Source organism: Musca domestica, unplaced genomic scaffold (genome assembly GCF_030504385.1).
Source record: "Musca domestica strain aabys unplaced genomic scaffold, Musca_domestica.polishedcontigs.V.1.1 29, whole genome shotgun sequence".
NCBI classification, from domain to species: Eukaryota; Metazoa; Arthropoda; class Insecta; order Diptera; family Muscidae; genus Musca; species Musca domestica.
The window spans coordinates 1,195,140-1,211,276 of record NW_026712296.1 but is presented as its reverse complement, the minus strand read 5'-3'; the positions used below and the strand labels follow the sequence as shown (position 1 = coordinate 1,211,276).

The following is a 16,137-nucleotide window of genomic DNA, read 5'->3' as shown; positions in this document are numbered from 1 at the left end:
TAATGTCGACAAAAAAACATTAAAATATCGAATACCGGCAGGTATACGAAGACGTGGACCTGCAAAGGCTGTCATAGGCTGGAGTATCCATTACGAACTTCAAATACCAAATTTCAAACATTTCAAACATTTTCTGGGAGGTACCATTATATGGGGGCCATACCAGGTACTAAAAGTCCTGCAGACATAATATACATGTGGGTAAATTTTTATCAACCCACTTCATTTCGTTCGGAAGCTAGAGTGATTTCCACAAACGAACAGACGGATAGACGCACAGACGAGGGGACATGACAAACTTAATATACCCTCCATACTATATATTGCGGGTAAACGCTAATATATGGTAAACGGTAAGTTATTACAGTTTTTTGAGACAGCAATCTGAAAAAATTAAACCAATAGGACTTTCCTTGAAATTGCTATTTGAAAACAAGTCAACCAGTAAAAAAAGTCTTAAAGTCGGGCGTAGACGACTTTATAATACGCTAAACCACTTTGCATATTTAGCAGAGCTTCACATAACAAATAAAAGTTTTTATGGGGAATTTGTGAGAATTAAACCATAGTTATAATTTAAAGTTCAAAGGAACTAATATATGAGAGGAATATCCTCCTTCGATTCGATTTCTATTAAATTTGCCGAGTCATTTGTGCCTTTTCAATCCGGGCTTGTATTACCCATTTGCTGCACATTCAACTTGAAATCAGATAAAGAAATATATTGGAGCTATATTCAAATCTGAACCGATCTCAATAAAATTTGGCAAAGGTATTTCTAAGCTGTATTTGTTATATTTCCCCAAATATTGTTGTTACAGAGTGCATTTACGGCTGCGGAGGACAAAAATAACAAATTTGGCATACTTATTTTCAGGCCTAATTTGGTCCTATGTGCAAAATTCCATGCTGTTCGGGCTGATATTACACGTTTGGTACACAATAAAAAGCAAATCGAACGAAGATATATCTGGGAGCTATATCTAAATTTTAACCGATTATCTCTAATCTCGTCCTTGGGCCAAATAAATGACAATAAATGCTACCTGTACTTTGCTTACAAAAACATATGGACAAACGGACGTACGGATATGCATAAATCGACTCAGAATGTGATTCTATGCAGATCATCAAAAGGAGCTAGGAGTCTATCTTATAGTTCCAGCTTATAATAACAGCTTCAACATTTGGAAGGAACTTGAAAAATGTAAAATCTGTTGGAAAATACCACTAAAATTATTAATATTTCGAGTATTTTATGGGCGCTACACAAAAAATGAACCTCTCTAGAAAATTATCTACCAAGGTAGATAATTACGAATATTTCGAACTCCAAATTTCAAATAGTTCCGGTGAAAAATGTGGCTAAAATCATCTAAATGAGAAATAGAGGGAAGAATCGTTATATGTGGTCTAAACGAAGATGTGGACTTGAAGAGACAATTTCCTTTCATAAGAGGTCCATTACGAACTCCAAATACCAAATTTGAAGCAATTCCGGTGAAAACTGTAACACATGTCATCAAAATACCGAATATCGGGAGGTTCAGTTCTATGCGAGGAATAGAAAACTACCAATTTACAGAAAATTCAGGTTAAAATTGCGACTAAAACAGTTAAAAAAGCAGTTAAGGTTGGGCGGTGCGAAAAAAATGCTTCTAAAAATCATCAAAATACCGAATATTGTTTGGCACAGTTATATGGAGACTATACGAAATACTGAGCATGTATTTAATTAACATTTAGCTGCCATAAAAATCCTATTACCAACTCCAAATCCTAATTTTAAGATATTTCCATTGGTGGATAAATGTAAATTGTATAGGCAATTTTTCTGTAAGAGGAAGTGGTACCCATTACCAGGAATGTACACAGGAATGCCTTCCGAAACTATTTTTTATAACCACCACATAGTACACAGGGTATATTAAGTTCGTCATTTCGTTTGGAACTCATCAAAATGCACGGTATCGATATCCTATAGTACTTTACCCCCTAGAAGAGAATTGTCTATATAGGTCCACGATATCGTAAATCCCCCATAGGGTTTACGATTTTTCACATGGAATTGTATAAAATTCCACACCAGGAGTTCCTTCTGAGTACTTTACCCCCTGCAAGAGTATTGTCTATATAGGTACACGTATTTCCCCCATATATAACGGTACCTTCCGATATTCCGTATTTTGATGATTGCATCCACGTGGCTAAAATCTGAAAAATACCGAATTTCACAAGGTATCATTATATTGAGGATATACCTTCATAGGTATGGGTAGTACGTCACGTCTAATTGACGTTTAATCTTCCTAATTCTACTATGATTATATTAAAAATCTATCTACAAGCAATAAATACCGTTGTATGGGGGTTATTTTACTTACATTAAAATGTTTTCAGAGGGAGTGTTGACCTTGCGATAGCTTTTCAATAATCTTTTTAATGATTATTTCTAAAATTTTCTTGAAGGTATTAAAACATTTTATCAGTAAGAAAATTTGCTCAACAACTAAAATAGCAATTATTTACAATTTTAATTTAATCATTTCCCTCTAACATTTATTTGGAAATTCGATTTGTAATTCTTATCATTAAACTTATATTAGAATTTAATTATCTCTCTCTATGTATGTCCTTGGTTACCCAACATCTTGAAGCACTTCATCGCATTGAGAAATTTCACAATATTTAACTTCCTATTGGTGTTCGTTCCTTCTGTGTTTACATCCTGTGGTTTCAATATCCATTCATTGAATAACTACAATGTTGTAGGAAAGAGAAGACCCCATGTTGCATGTTTCCTGAAGTGTTCATTAATTTCTTAGTTGTTGTTATTGTTAGTTTTAATTGTTATTAAAACATTAATTTATTTAATGGTCTTTTATTGTTGTAGAATAATCCCTCCCTCCCTCACTCAAGTGCGTATATCCTATTAAGTTTTCTTCTTTTCTATCCCCCACTACCACCACGACCACCACCAACGTTACTTGAATGGCATTTATTAATTGAATTGAAAAGTAATTTAATTGCAATTTTATTCTCGTTATTTTGTTTTTTTTTTTTCTTTGTTTATTTTTCTGCCTTTTGTTTGCATTTTATCTTGAATCCGGTTAGTACATCAACGAAACACATCTACCACTAATTCCGGATGAGGCAATACAATCACTATCGGAAAGTGATATGCTGAAAGTGGAGAGGCGCATGGAGAGAAGGCGTAAATTTCTGGCGGAGAAATGTTCCGAGCTGGGATTGGATGTGGTGGGTGAGTACACATAAAACAACATATTGCAATGAGAGCAAATAATTACTTTGAGAATAATGAAAATAATGAATAGAGCTTAAATGGGATATTTGCTTTGGAAGTCTACTTTTATATAAAACTAAATTACCGAGAAGCTGATAAGATTCTAATTAATTTTATTGAATTTGAAAATGAAGGAGATTGAGAAAGGGGGTACCACTTAAGCCACTTGATGACATATACATTTTTCGTGGTATAGGAACTTTTTTTGCATTTAAATTTAAAACTTATAACATATTATATTTTAAAAATTTTGAAGGTATGTTTTGGTTCTGCCTTTGGGTAAATATAGTAAGAACATTATTTTTGGCAAGATCGGAATATTTTGAAGTGTGGCATTTTAAGTTGTTGTTATAGCGGCTCGTCTTAATGTGTATTTATACCTTCCACCAAAATAAATAGGGGGTATTTAAAATTTCTCATCCTATATATTCTTGATCACCATAAAATTCTAAATCATTTGAATTGATTTCGGGAGGGACCAACTAGGTAAAATTCTTTTCTATTCTAATATGCCAAAAAATAATTCATGATATATCAAGTAAATTTTTGAGGCAATGTTACAAAAAAGAGAAAATATTTCCTATTTTTTGATTTTTCTTTGGCCTTTTGACTTTATCGGTCCACGATATCGTATAGTCCCCATATATAAAGGTACCTCCCGATATTCGGTATTTCGATGACTGTATCCACATTTTTCAATGGAATTATCTGAAATTCCACACCAGGAGTTCCTTCTGAGTACTTTACCCCCTGAAAGAGTATTGTCTATATAGGTACACGATATCGTATATCCCCCATAATATATCGTATATATCCTATAATAAAAAATAAAACGCTACCTCTCTATATTCGGCATTTTGATGATTTACCTATATTTTTCAATGAAATTGTCTATAAATCCATACAAGAAAATTTTCCTAAGTGCTTTACCCCCTGGAAGAGAAATGTCTACATAGATCCACGATATTGTATGGCCCAAATACTACGGTATCCCCCGATATTCGATATTTTGACAGTTTTAGGGACATTATTCACAGGAGTACATATAACTGTACCTCCCTATATTCTGTATTTTGATGATTTTAGCGACATTATTCACCGGAGTTGTTTCAAATTTCTTATTTAGAGCTCGTAATAGGAACTACAGTTTATGAAAGAAAAATGTCTATGCAGGTCTAGGTCTTCGTATAGGCCCCAGTATCAGTATCTGCCTATATTAGGTATTTTGACAATTTTAGGTACAATATTCCCCGAAAATTTTTGAAATGTTCGTATTTGAAGTTCCTAATAGGTAATAGTTCCTATTGGCAGAAAATTGTCTGTGCAGGTCCAGGTCTTCGTATAGCCCCGATACCTCTCAATATTCGGTATTTTGATGATTTTAGCGACATTATTCGCCTGAGTTGTTTCAAATTTCGTATTTAGAGTTCATAATGGGAACTACAGTCTATGAGAAAAAATGGTCTATGCAGGTCCAGGTCTTCTTATAGGCTCCATATATAGGCACAATATTAACTGAAATTGTTTGAAATTTCGTATTTGAAGTTCCTAAACCCGCATAGCCCCCAATATTAAGACTATATTCGGATATAATGGAACGAAACTTAGCACTTGTTTTTTTGTCAACTTGTGAATTTTCATACAAAACTTGCGTTTTCATATATATATATATATATATATATATATATATATATATATATATATATATATATATATATATTTGTATCCGTGAAAAATCTCAACCATCAGCCATAAGTTACTTTGTTACCTATAAATGTATGTACATATGTAACTGCACAATGTTCGCAGCAGCTGCAATTCAATAATATAATTAACTGCCTCTGGGGTACAGGTTAAATGTTCCCATAGCCCTAGTTGCCGATACGAGAACATGATAGCATCGGAAATACATGCACGCAGGCAGACACACAGACAAACCGATTCAATTTACTCGGTTTGCATACGCCTGAGTGTACGGAACGCTTGTTGGGGACAAGTTTAATGTGTCAATAATGGAGGATATTGAATTTGCAAACGAGCATCCTTGCTTACATTTTACATATTTACACAGTGTCGTTACAACGACACATACGAGTATTCACACACACACACACTTGTCCTTGCCTACAGTCCACATCGTTGCAAGGCATAGTTTTGTTTTTGTTGCAGAGATAAAAAAAAACTACAAAACTGTAACAACGTCGTCGTCGCCATCGTCATATTGGCCTTATGCAAATATCCTGTTCATTTGAATCCGCAAAAGGATTTATGAATGCGAGCCTAAAGTATGTGTAGCAATGTGTTTGCCTTGCCACAATTATGTACAAGAGTTTGTTCAGGTATGCGGAACAAGTATGTGAACGAATGTGTTACATCATCATGCAAATTGAGAGAACTAACCTATATCCGCCATGCAATGAATGCGAATGAAGAAGATACTTCCTTATTCGCATACAATGGAAACATGCATATGTATATGTACATTTATTAGCAAGCACACACATACGGCCAGATGTACAAATGAAATATTAATAAAGTATTTAATGTGGTGTGACACAAATCCGTTGCTTTTATCCCGAACGGAAAGTGCCGTGACCCATTAAAGCTGTGATATTGATTTCTTTTTTTAAGAGTATTGTTACATTTTTAGAGCAGGAGAGACAGTGATTACTTGCGTATAATTAAATTCAATATCACACTTCACCAAAAGTTTCATTTGGTAAGATCGGTGAAGGTACCTCCCATGTCCACATTTCCCACCGAATTAGGTCGGAAGAGTAAGCTAGAAACTACTTTCCATTAGAAAATATGGTCAAGACTTTCGAATTAACTTAAGTCAGGAAATACCTGTATATGGATACTAATAAATTGTTGAAAAAAACAGTAATTTCGGTCGGGCCGAACTTTGAATACCCTCTACCGTTTGGAAGAACTTTGGAGATTTAAAAAAAAACGTACGGAAAAGTCAAAAGTCGGGCGGTCCGACTATACAGGATGAGATAAAAAACTGCAACAAAGTCAAACGCCATAATTTTTACATTTTTTTTTTAATTTTATTGAATGAAAGCAAACAATTTCGGAAATACCATCAAATTTTAGAATAAATTTAGATTTGTTCCAATTGATCACCTTTGCAGTATTTTGGCCCATTCCCGGCGAATCGCTTGCTTGAGGTGAACGACACTTTGGTATTTTTTAGTGCCAACCTTGCTTTCCAAAATACTCCAGACACAATAGTCCAACGGATTGGTATCCGGAGATTATGGTGGCGATTGTGCGCTGGAAATGAAGCGAGGAACATTTTTTAACCATTCATGGGTGGCGCGTGCTGAGTCCTGTTGGAATGTCCAAGGTCTGCGGAGGGCTTTAATACACCCTGAATAAATATTTTCGCGATAATATTCGGTATTTATTCTGATGCCACGGTCGATTAATACGAGCGAAGAGAGACCATCGGCTGTTATGGCGGCCCACACCATCACCATGTCCGGCGCTTGAGTTCTGGTGGCCAACCGAGGGTGCACATTTCCAGTTGACCTCTTTTTGGCAAGTAAACACGATCATTTTGTTTGTTTGTTTACAAACTGCAGGACAATGAATGTTTTCTCATCGGAGAAAACCAATTTCGGCAGTTCACCACTTTCTCCCAAGCGAAGCAACTCTTTAGCTCCTTTGGGTCTATTTTCTTTCTGTTGCGGTGTAAGTTATTGCACTTTTTTGGAATTTCAATGGCTTTACCCCGAGCTCAGTTTTCATTATTTGCCGAATGGAATATTGCGATATGTTCAGCTCACGAGCCATTTATCGGCCACTGCGACGCGAGTTTCGACCAAGTCGCTTATTTACTTTTCGAACCATTTTTGCTCATGTTGCTGTTTTCTTCCGTCCACTCCCTTGACGTTGGGCTACGCTACCAGTATCACGATAACTAGTGATGGTACGAGACACAAAAGATTTATTCACATCTAAATGCTGGAGTGCTCTAACGATAGCCACTTTTGGTTTTCAAATATAAAGAAATCGCACTATCACGAATAACTTTTTTACTGGATAATTCTCACCAAAATGCTTTTTTACGCTTGTAAACAATATAATGTCACTGAAATAATTTTAACAGCTGTCGGACAAGTGCCTTAGAAGTGACAGCAGTCTGAAGTTGGTTGCAGTTTTTTCATCTCACCATGTATACTTTGAAGGGTGTAAAAAAGTTTATAATGGGTGTTTAACCGCCTAAAAAAATTGTTGATATTGATCCTAATTTTTACTTTGTATATATCTTGGCGTTGGGTATCAAAAGTTCGGCCTGGTCGAAATTACTACTTTCTTACTTATTAGTGGCCTGTTCCAGAACCTGCAAGAATCTACTATTTTTGCAATTTTTATTTCGATATCATAAAGGGAAAATCTGTTATCGTAGTAAAAACTTTTACATTCTTGCAGTTCTGGAACATAATCTAATCTAATCGTATTCTAATGTTTTTTTTATAATTAAAAAAAAAGAATTTTTTGCACAGTGTAATCTTTTTTTCTTTTGCAGGAAATGATTCATGGCACAAACCAAATCCATGGGAATTTTTGGTCAATAAAAAGCATCATATAATATGGTAAAATTCCACGAATAACATTTTTTAAACAAATTCCAAATCGTCACTTTCTTCTCCTCCTCAGGTGCAATGTTTTCAAAGCTGCCTCTTCATCATGGATGTATAATTTTAATGTTCTGGCCGGTTATTCGCCAGATTTTTTGCGTAAAACCAAAGAGATATTTTTACATTTAGCACGTGAGCGTTATCCACGAGTTACTTTAGACGAGGTAAGCGGGCCTGTTTTCAAAACTTCAACCCAAAAATATGAAAAACTTATTTGGACTGGTATTTTTCTTTCGCGTTCACTTTTCATATCGTCATAAATAATCAGACCCTATATGAAACAAATTAAAATACAAATTGAAAAGTATCAGTCGGTTTTTCCGACGGATATATACCCTCAGCCAATGTTCGATTATTTAAACATATTTTGACTTGTGTTATTAATATTCAAATGTTTGACACTCTATGGAGCCTGTTCCGTATCGGACCGCAATAAATAGATATAAATATTGAGACGTGCCAGGTTTGGACTATATTGCTTACTTCCTTCACTTTATATCAGTAGCGGGATTCTCTAACTCATTTTTTGAGGTACCGACAAAAATCGGTAACTTTGAAACTCAAAATTTTGATATAAAAAAGAAGTTAAAGTTGACAACATTGGTATCTATCAATAGGTCTTAGCGAATACTTTGATTTCGTCTTTAACTTACCGACATATTTCGTTAAATTCCGAAATGATAAGCATTTTAATTTTACCGACTCTTGTCGGTAACTCAAATGTAGAGTTAACGAATTCCACTACAGATATGTAATAATTTTTAGAAAATTGTTAAAATGTGCGTGAGGTAAAAGATATAGTCGACCAAAGTATTCCATTTTCATACTTCATCTGCACAAAATTACAAGAAAATCGAATATTTATATCCAATTGTATGCGAAATCATAAATTCAATATTCATCTCAGGTTTCTGGTTGAGACAAATATTTAGATATGGAAAGTGGTAAATAATCACTGACTTGTTTCGCAATTTATGACAGATAAAAGTATTGACCCTTTGTGGGTGAGGTACCAGAAGGTGTTTGCAGATATATATCATCTTCACCGATCGACCGATATATCCCATCTTCTTTTGTTAGAAAAAATAATGTGATGTGTGAAATATGAAGATAGCCGCATGCTTATTTCGGATTTTATAATTGTTTTGGTTATTCAAAATGTTGACTCTTTTTGGGGGAGGTATCAGAAGAAATGGTCCGATCTCTACCGCCTTTATAGCAGATACTGTGTTAATATTTTCGCGTTTTATGAGCTTGAGTCAAAATTTTGACTCTTTATGGGGGAGATGCCACAAGAAGTATGTTGGTAGAAATAATGAGATGTGTAAAATATGAAGAGAACTGGATTCATTTTTCGCATATAATAGTATTGGTTATTCAAAACGTTGACCCTTTGTGGGGGAGGTACCAGATGGAATGGTCCGATCCCTATCATCTGGAAATATTTTGCTTTTTATGAGCTTCTTGGTTATTCAAAATTTTGATATTTTATGGGGGAGGTACCAGAAACAGTGGACCGATATACCAACTTAACACCAGACCTTAGGTTAATTAAAATATTGGGATGTGTGAAATTTGAAGATAATCGGACATTTTCTCTTTCATTACATTTTATAAGAGGTAGATTAATATTCAAAATTTTGACTCTGACTCCACTTGATGGAGTGGACCTATATTGTCTATTTTCGCACCTGCCCTAGCGCTGATAGATATCATATCGAATACACACTTCATTACTTTTGAATACTTAATTTTGATTTCAGAAAAAGGGGTGACAAAGATAGCCATGGTCTATTGCAGGGCAAGGCAGAGAGCCTCAAAAATTTCAATTTAAAATAAAAAAAAATATATAAAATAAAATTTTATATAATTTTTATTTAAAAAAATATTAAACACAAATAATAATTTCGGACTTAACATCCTAACCATCTAAGTTGATCCTTTAAAAATTAATACCGATTACCACGGACTGACATACGCAAATAGTTGTAGAATTGTATGCTGATCAGAAACGCATATCCTGCGTTGGGTCCTAAAATATTATGTCTATGAATTACAAACAGAATGACAAACATCACATCCTGTTATTTTCCATAATATTGACTAAGAACGTACATATAATTTCAGAGAAATCAAGGGATATGAAAATGTCCATTAATTTGGAAGGACAATAAATTTGTCTAACAATATGAAATAAATTCCTATTCCTGAATTCGTATGTAAATTTCGTCAAATAAAATTCAATTATAAAAAGAAAAATCTTAAAATTTATAATTTTTACAAATTCGGAAATACTTGTTCCGAATATGTAGTAAGATGTATTTGTGCTCCAATATTTCTTACGGTGTATTCATAAAAATATCCGACAGCACCTTCCTCAACGACTGCTCGAATAAAACTAAATATTCTCCCAAAACCATTTTGACAGAAAATTCAAAACAATTTATTTTTTACAATTGTGTTGGTGAACACACAGATATCCCAAGGGATACTCTTTGCCTAGCCTTGGTCTATTGCAAATATATCTCCGAATTGTCTGATCAAAATAATAATTTTTAACAACGAAGTTGTTTTTAAAACGGAAAAATTATAAATTGAAAATATTAAGATAACCAATTATTTCTCACTCTGTAAAGAGAGGTAAAAAAACACTTGCAATATTTTGTTATTTCAAAACACATGCAATCACAAAAAATTTTTGAGGCTCTCTGCCTTGCCCAGTTCTATTGGTCTGTTTTAATTAAAAAAAAAATATCAGTTTCACTTCGATAGTGAATGAAAAAGGTTCCAAATATTCTTTTTGTTATACATATATCTATAAAATGGTTTTTTGATCCATTCGTGTTATATATTCTCTTCCAAAATAATTTATATTTTTTAATTGTTATATTTAACAGCGTTTTTTTTTTTTTTTTGGTTCATAGTATCAAGTAATAAATATTTTCGATGGCTTTTCAAAAAATATTCTTTAAAAACTCCACGTCTCGAAGGGTTTTCCAAAAATATTCTTTAAAAAATCCACATCTCAAAGGTTTTCCAAAAATTTTCTTAAAAAATCCACGTCTAAAAGGGTTTTCACAAAATATTCTTTAAAAAATCTACCTCTCAAAGGTTTTTAAAAAAATTATTTTGTCTTGACCGTATCAAATTATATATACCCTCTCTTGCTATATGGCTCCACGCATTTTCATTTTATTTTCTTGCAGTAAAAGTTTTGACGTTTTAATATAAATACCATTTAAACTGAGACCTTTTTCAAAATATACAAACTATATCCCAGTGCTGTTTTAATACTTCATAAAAAATTTCACATCCGCCATTGAATATTGAATAAGTAAGGCAATAAACTTTACAGTTTCAAATCTCGCCACAGCTAATCATCAATTCCCTTAGTGTCTTCATCATTGTGTAACAAAATTACTCATTAAACATTCCCTTTAAAATGTTCAATTAAATATAATTTTATCAAATAGTCCAATCTTTACCATTCTACCTACCTCCCACCCAACTACATTTACTATTTATGTCCTTTTTGGCACACTCTTCAATACCCTTTCACAGTTCATTAATGTTGTAAATGGGGAAAGTACTCAAAAGTAAATTATCTCTTAATTACCCTTTATTATTCTTTACTGACATTTTTGTTATTTTCATCTTTGTTGTTTTTCTGCTTCCTTCTCCTCTACCAGCTGCACGAGGCTCAGAACAATTCAGTGACCTTTTTAATAGCCCGCCATCCTTTCGAGAGGCTATTGAGCGCTTATCGCGATAAATTTGTGTATGCCATACCACATTCGCTGCACGATAAGTTCGGCCGTAAAATAGTACGAACTTATAGGAAAAAGGTTAGTGGTGCAGACAAACACACACATACTTATATTTTTGCAGCCTTTGTTATTAATCAATAATTTCTTGTTTTTTTTTTTTTTTTCTTTTCTGCAGAGTCTACAGCTAAAGCCACCCAAATATCCAACATTCCAAGAATTTGTCCGTTGGCTATTGGATCAAATCAAGCATGACAACTATCTGGACATGCATTTTGTTTCGTATACACGATTCTGTACACCGTGCCTCATACATTTCGATGTAATTTTAAAATTTGAAACCCTGGAAGAGGATCAATTGTATCTGATCGAAAAGACTGGTCTGAAACAGATAATAGCGCCAGAATGGCAAAATCCTGGCAAAGGAAAAAACACATTGGACTTATTGCAACAATTCTATTCGAAGTTAACGAGAACAGAGATCGATGGACTGTATGATTATTATAGGTAAATATTTGTATTTAATATGACTAAGTTTGAGATCATTTGGAATTAAAACCAGAGCTCGAAAAAATTTACTCGAATTTGTACACAGAGTAAAATTCGCCCGAATTCGAGCAAGAGCGCTCCCCAGAGCATAGGACCATATTTTTATCTTTTTTGAGTGGGAGCACAATTCCTTCAAAATCGAGCAGATTCTAATCTTGCGGAGAACTCTTTTCGATTTTTCATACCGTTATTGTAATTCTTTTTTCTACACGGTCACACCCCCTCTCTTCCCTCTCTTTTCAAATAGGAGTGACTGGGGAATGCTCCCACATCAACAAGAGTGAAGAGCAGACTCCGTAAAAAACTCTCATAATATAATTATTCAAAAATTTGACCCTTTGTGGGGGAAGTACGATACTTTTTCATTTTGGCGCCTGACCTAGCACCGACGAAAATATTGGGATCTGCAAAGTTTCTACATCGAGCAGAGTAGATTAAAATTAAATTATGGTAAAGATCCAGCAGATTATGAAAGTAGTGCAAAAAAGAAGACACCTGTACCGGCGTATTAAAAGTTTACATCGCAAAGTAACCTAAATAGAGGGTGAAAGTTCCCCCTTCTTTCATACTTTTGGAAATTTTCGGATTAAGATTCCTCAGAATACATGCATTTTAGGTAGTGTAGCGTAGTAGTAGTGTAGTGTCTTAGGCAATATTTCAAATTTCACTAAATAACTAAAAGGCATGGATTCCGAGGAATCTTAATTCAAAAGTGCAGAAGAGGAGGAAACTTGCCCCTCAATTTAGGTTACTCTGCGATGAAAACTTTCAAAACGCCGATACAGGTGTCATTCTATGGAGGATATATTAGCTTTGTCATTCCGTTTGTAACTCCTCGAACTATTCCGTCTGTCTGTCTGTTGTCACGCTGTCTTTCGACGAATTGAGGCATTTTAAGTTCGTAAATGTGCCATGTCGTGCCACTTTTTCTTATAGCCCCCATATTACGGTATCTCCCGATATTCGGTATTTTGATGATTTTAACGACATTCACCCGAATTGTTTCAAATTTCGTATTCGAAGTTTGTAATGGGTACAACAGTCTATGCAAAAAAATTTCGAATGTATGTCCACCTCTTCGTATAGCCCCCATATAACGGTACCTCCCTTTATTCGATATTTGATAATTCTAGCGACATTATTTACCGGAGATGTTTCAAATTGGGTATTAGAACTTTGTAATGGATACTACAGCCTATGACAGAATATTGTCTGCGCAGGTCTACGTCTTCGTATAGCCCCCATATAATGGTACCTCCCGATATTCGGTATTTTAATGATTTTAGAGACTTTATTCCCGGGAATTTGTATCAAATTTGGTAATTGAAGTTCTTAATGGATACTACACACTAAGACAGAAAATTGTCTGTGCAGGTCCACGACTTCGTATAGCCTCCCGATATTCGGTATTTTGATGATTTTAGCTACATTATTCACCGGAATTGTTTCAAATTTGGTATTTGAATTTCATAATGGATACTACAGCCTAAGACAGAAAATTGTCTGTGCAGGTCCATGTCTTCGTATAGCCACCATATAATGGTACCGCCCTATATTCGGAATTTTCATGATTTTAACGACATTATTCACCGGAATCGCTTCAAATTTAGTATTTGAAGTTCGTAATTGTTACTACAGCCTATGACAGAGAATTGTCTGTGCACCCATATAATGATACCTCCCTATATTCGGTATTTTGATGGTTTTAGCTACATTATTCACCGAATTTTTTGTTCAATTTTCGCATTTGAATATTGTAATGGCTTATGACAAAAGTTGCCTATGCAAGTCCACGTCGTCGTATAGACCCTAATATAACAGCTACATTCGGTATTTTTAAGATTTTAACTGAATTTTCAACGGATTATATTTTATTTATTTATTTATTTTTTTTTTTTGCAAATTGGCGAATTTGTTCCAAATGGTGGAGGGCATTCAAAGTTCGGCCCATTTACTTGTTTTTTTTTTTTTTTTTTTGCACTGTATATATTCAGACTGGAAAATTTGTAATATCTTCCCATTTAGAAAATAATATTCACTCATTTTCTTCTTCTCTTACAGATATGACTTTGAACTCTTCAATTATAGTGCGACATCATATTTTAATATAGCCCGATCGAATGAGGAGGATATTCCGGAACAGCCGGTCTTATTATTGGGAAAACCTCCAGCGCCTTGAACAATGTGAAGAAAGACACATCACAATAGCAATTTCCTCGCATTACAAATGAAAAAGACTACAACACTCCTCTGGAAGAGAGTGAATATATCACACACGCTTCTCTGACGAAAACACAATCAATAAAAGCATAACATAATAAAGGATTTGCAAATACACACTCACAATAACCTGGAAAACTTTCGCTAAAAGAAAAATCTTTCGCTCTCTCACTCTCTCTCTACTCGGAAGACTCACAAGAGGGTTATTCGAATAATGAGATCCAATGAGATATAAACTCAAAGTTTGTTAGATATACTATATCTAGTGGATATCCACTAGATCTCGTTTGTGTAAACATGCTATTAGATCAATTTTATATTGAAATATTGGAAAAAATGTTAAATTTATATCATGGTACAATGATATCAAGGTAGGGCTATGATAGCATATGATTTTAATTTTTTTTATTTTCTTGGCTTAATATGTCATCTTTATTTGTTTATGTATGTGTTTTCTTTTCAATAACAAAAAAATGATCCAGAAAACATTGAAATTCGGGTGTTTTCAAAATGTTTATTTCAACGTATGCATCGACAAAATCTAGAGTTTTTGTAGCGAAATAATCCTTTAGAGATATATAGTACATTATTTTGAAAAGAAGTGTTGACCTTTCATTCAATTATCGCGTTTTTCAATTATCTATTCAAAATAAATGCAACAAGTTGTTTGATTTTTTATTGTTTTGATACTAATTATGACATTACAAGCCAAACAGGTAGAACTCTATACTTGCAATTTTTTCAAAGTTGACCTACCTTCTCTTCATTGTACCATGATCACAGTAAAGTGATCTAATGTGGGGTTAAACTTTATTTACACGGAAACCTAAATTACACCGCGACGAGGGTTTCGATGAAGTCGCTTCTTTTCTTTTCGAACCATTTCTGCTGATGTTGCTGTTTTCTTCCGTAATAATATGACTCTTTTGCTTCTAATTACAATGCTTCTCTATATATTTTCAAGCGCAAACGTTCTCTGTCCAAGCGTGGTATGTTTCTTATCTCTATGATCTCGATAGTCCGAATGACCCTCAATACAACGCTCTCGTCCATAAAAACAACGCTAGTTTTATATGCATTTCTCGCTCTCTATCTCTCTATATATACACACATACTGTAGTTATATTATTTAAATATATATTTTTTCAAATTTAGTGCGTTTGTCGAAAACGAAAAGCTTTCGAAATTCCAGATGCTAGCTATTTTCGAAGTATTGCAATACAACAAAAAAAAAAAAACAAAAAACAAATTGTAGACAATGAAAACAGGAAGGAAACCAAACAAAAATACAAGAAGACATCATAAAAACAAATGGTTACAATAATATTTATTAAGCATCAATAAATATATATACCTAATAATTATAATAATAATAATAAAACTGTAGAAAAATTAAAATTTTAAGAACAAAAAATAAGTATATATAATAATTTTACGAAATATCACGCATAGCGCTTTTTACTTACCTTAAATTGAATTGAAAATGTACTAGAGAATCCCAGTTATTTATATGTATTTATATTTATTGTTAATATTTTTTTTGTTAATTTATTTATTTATTCAATTTGGTAATGTAAAAGAAGGAATACAAATCGAATGTAGATGAATAAAAAACAAAACAAAAATTATCAGAATGATATATGATGATGTT

The 16,137-nt window shown here is 33.6% G+C and overlaps 1 protein-coding gene across 6 annotated transcripts in view; it reads left to right on the top strand.

Moving 5' to 3' along the window:
- Positions 1 to 15,735, top strand: part of LOC101897001 (carbohydrate sulfotransferase 11) — a 45,000-nt gene extending 29,265 nt beyond the window's left edge. For all 6 annotated transcript variants that reach the window (XM_011295507.3, XM_011295514.3, XM_011295510.3 and 3 more), the window contains 6 exons: positions 3,115 to 3,262; positions 7,842 to 7,908; positions 7,973 to 8,117; positions 11,643 to 11,798; positions 11,896 to 12,224; positions 14,328 to 15,735. In XM_011295507.3, the coding sequence (XP_011293809.1) occupies positions 3,115 to 3,262; positions 7,842 to 7,908; positions 7,973 to 8,117; positions 11,643 to 11,798; positions 11,896 to 12,224; positions 14,328 to 14,445 (963 nt within the window). In that variant the 3' untranslated portion in view covers positions 14,446 to 15,735. The remainder of the gene's footprint in view (positions 1 to 3,114; positions 3,263 to 7,841; positions 7,909 to 7,972; positions 8,118 to 11,642; positions 11,799 to 11,895; positions 12,225 to 14,327) is intronic.
- Positions 15,736 to 16,137: the final 402 nt, after the last annotated feature.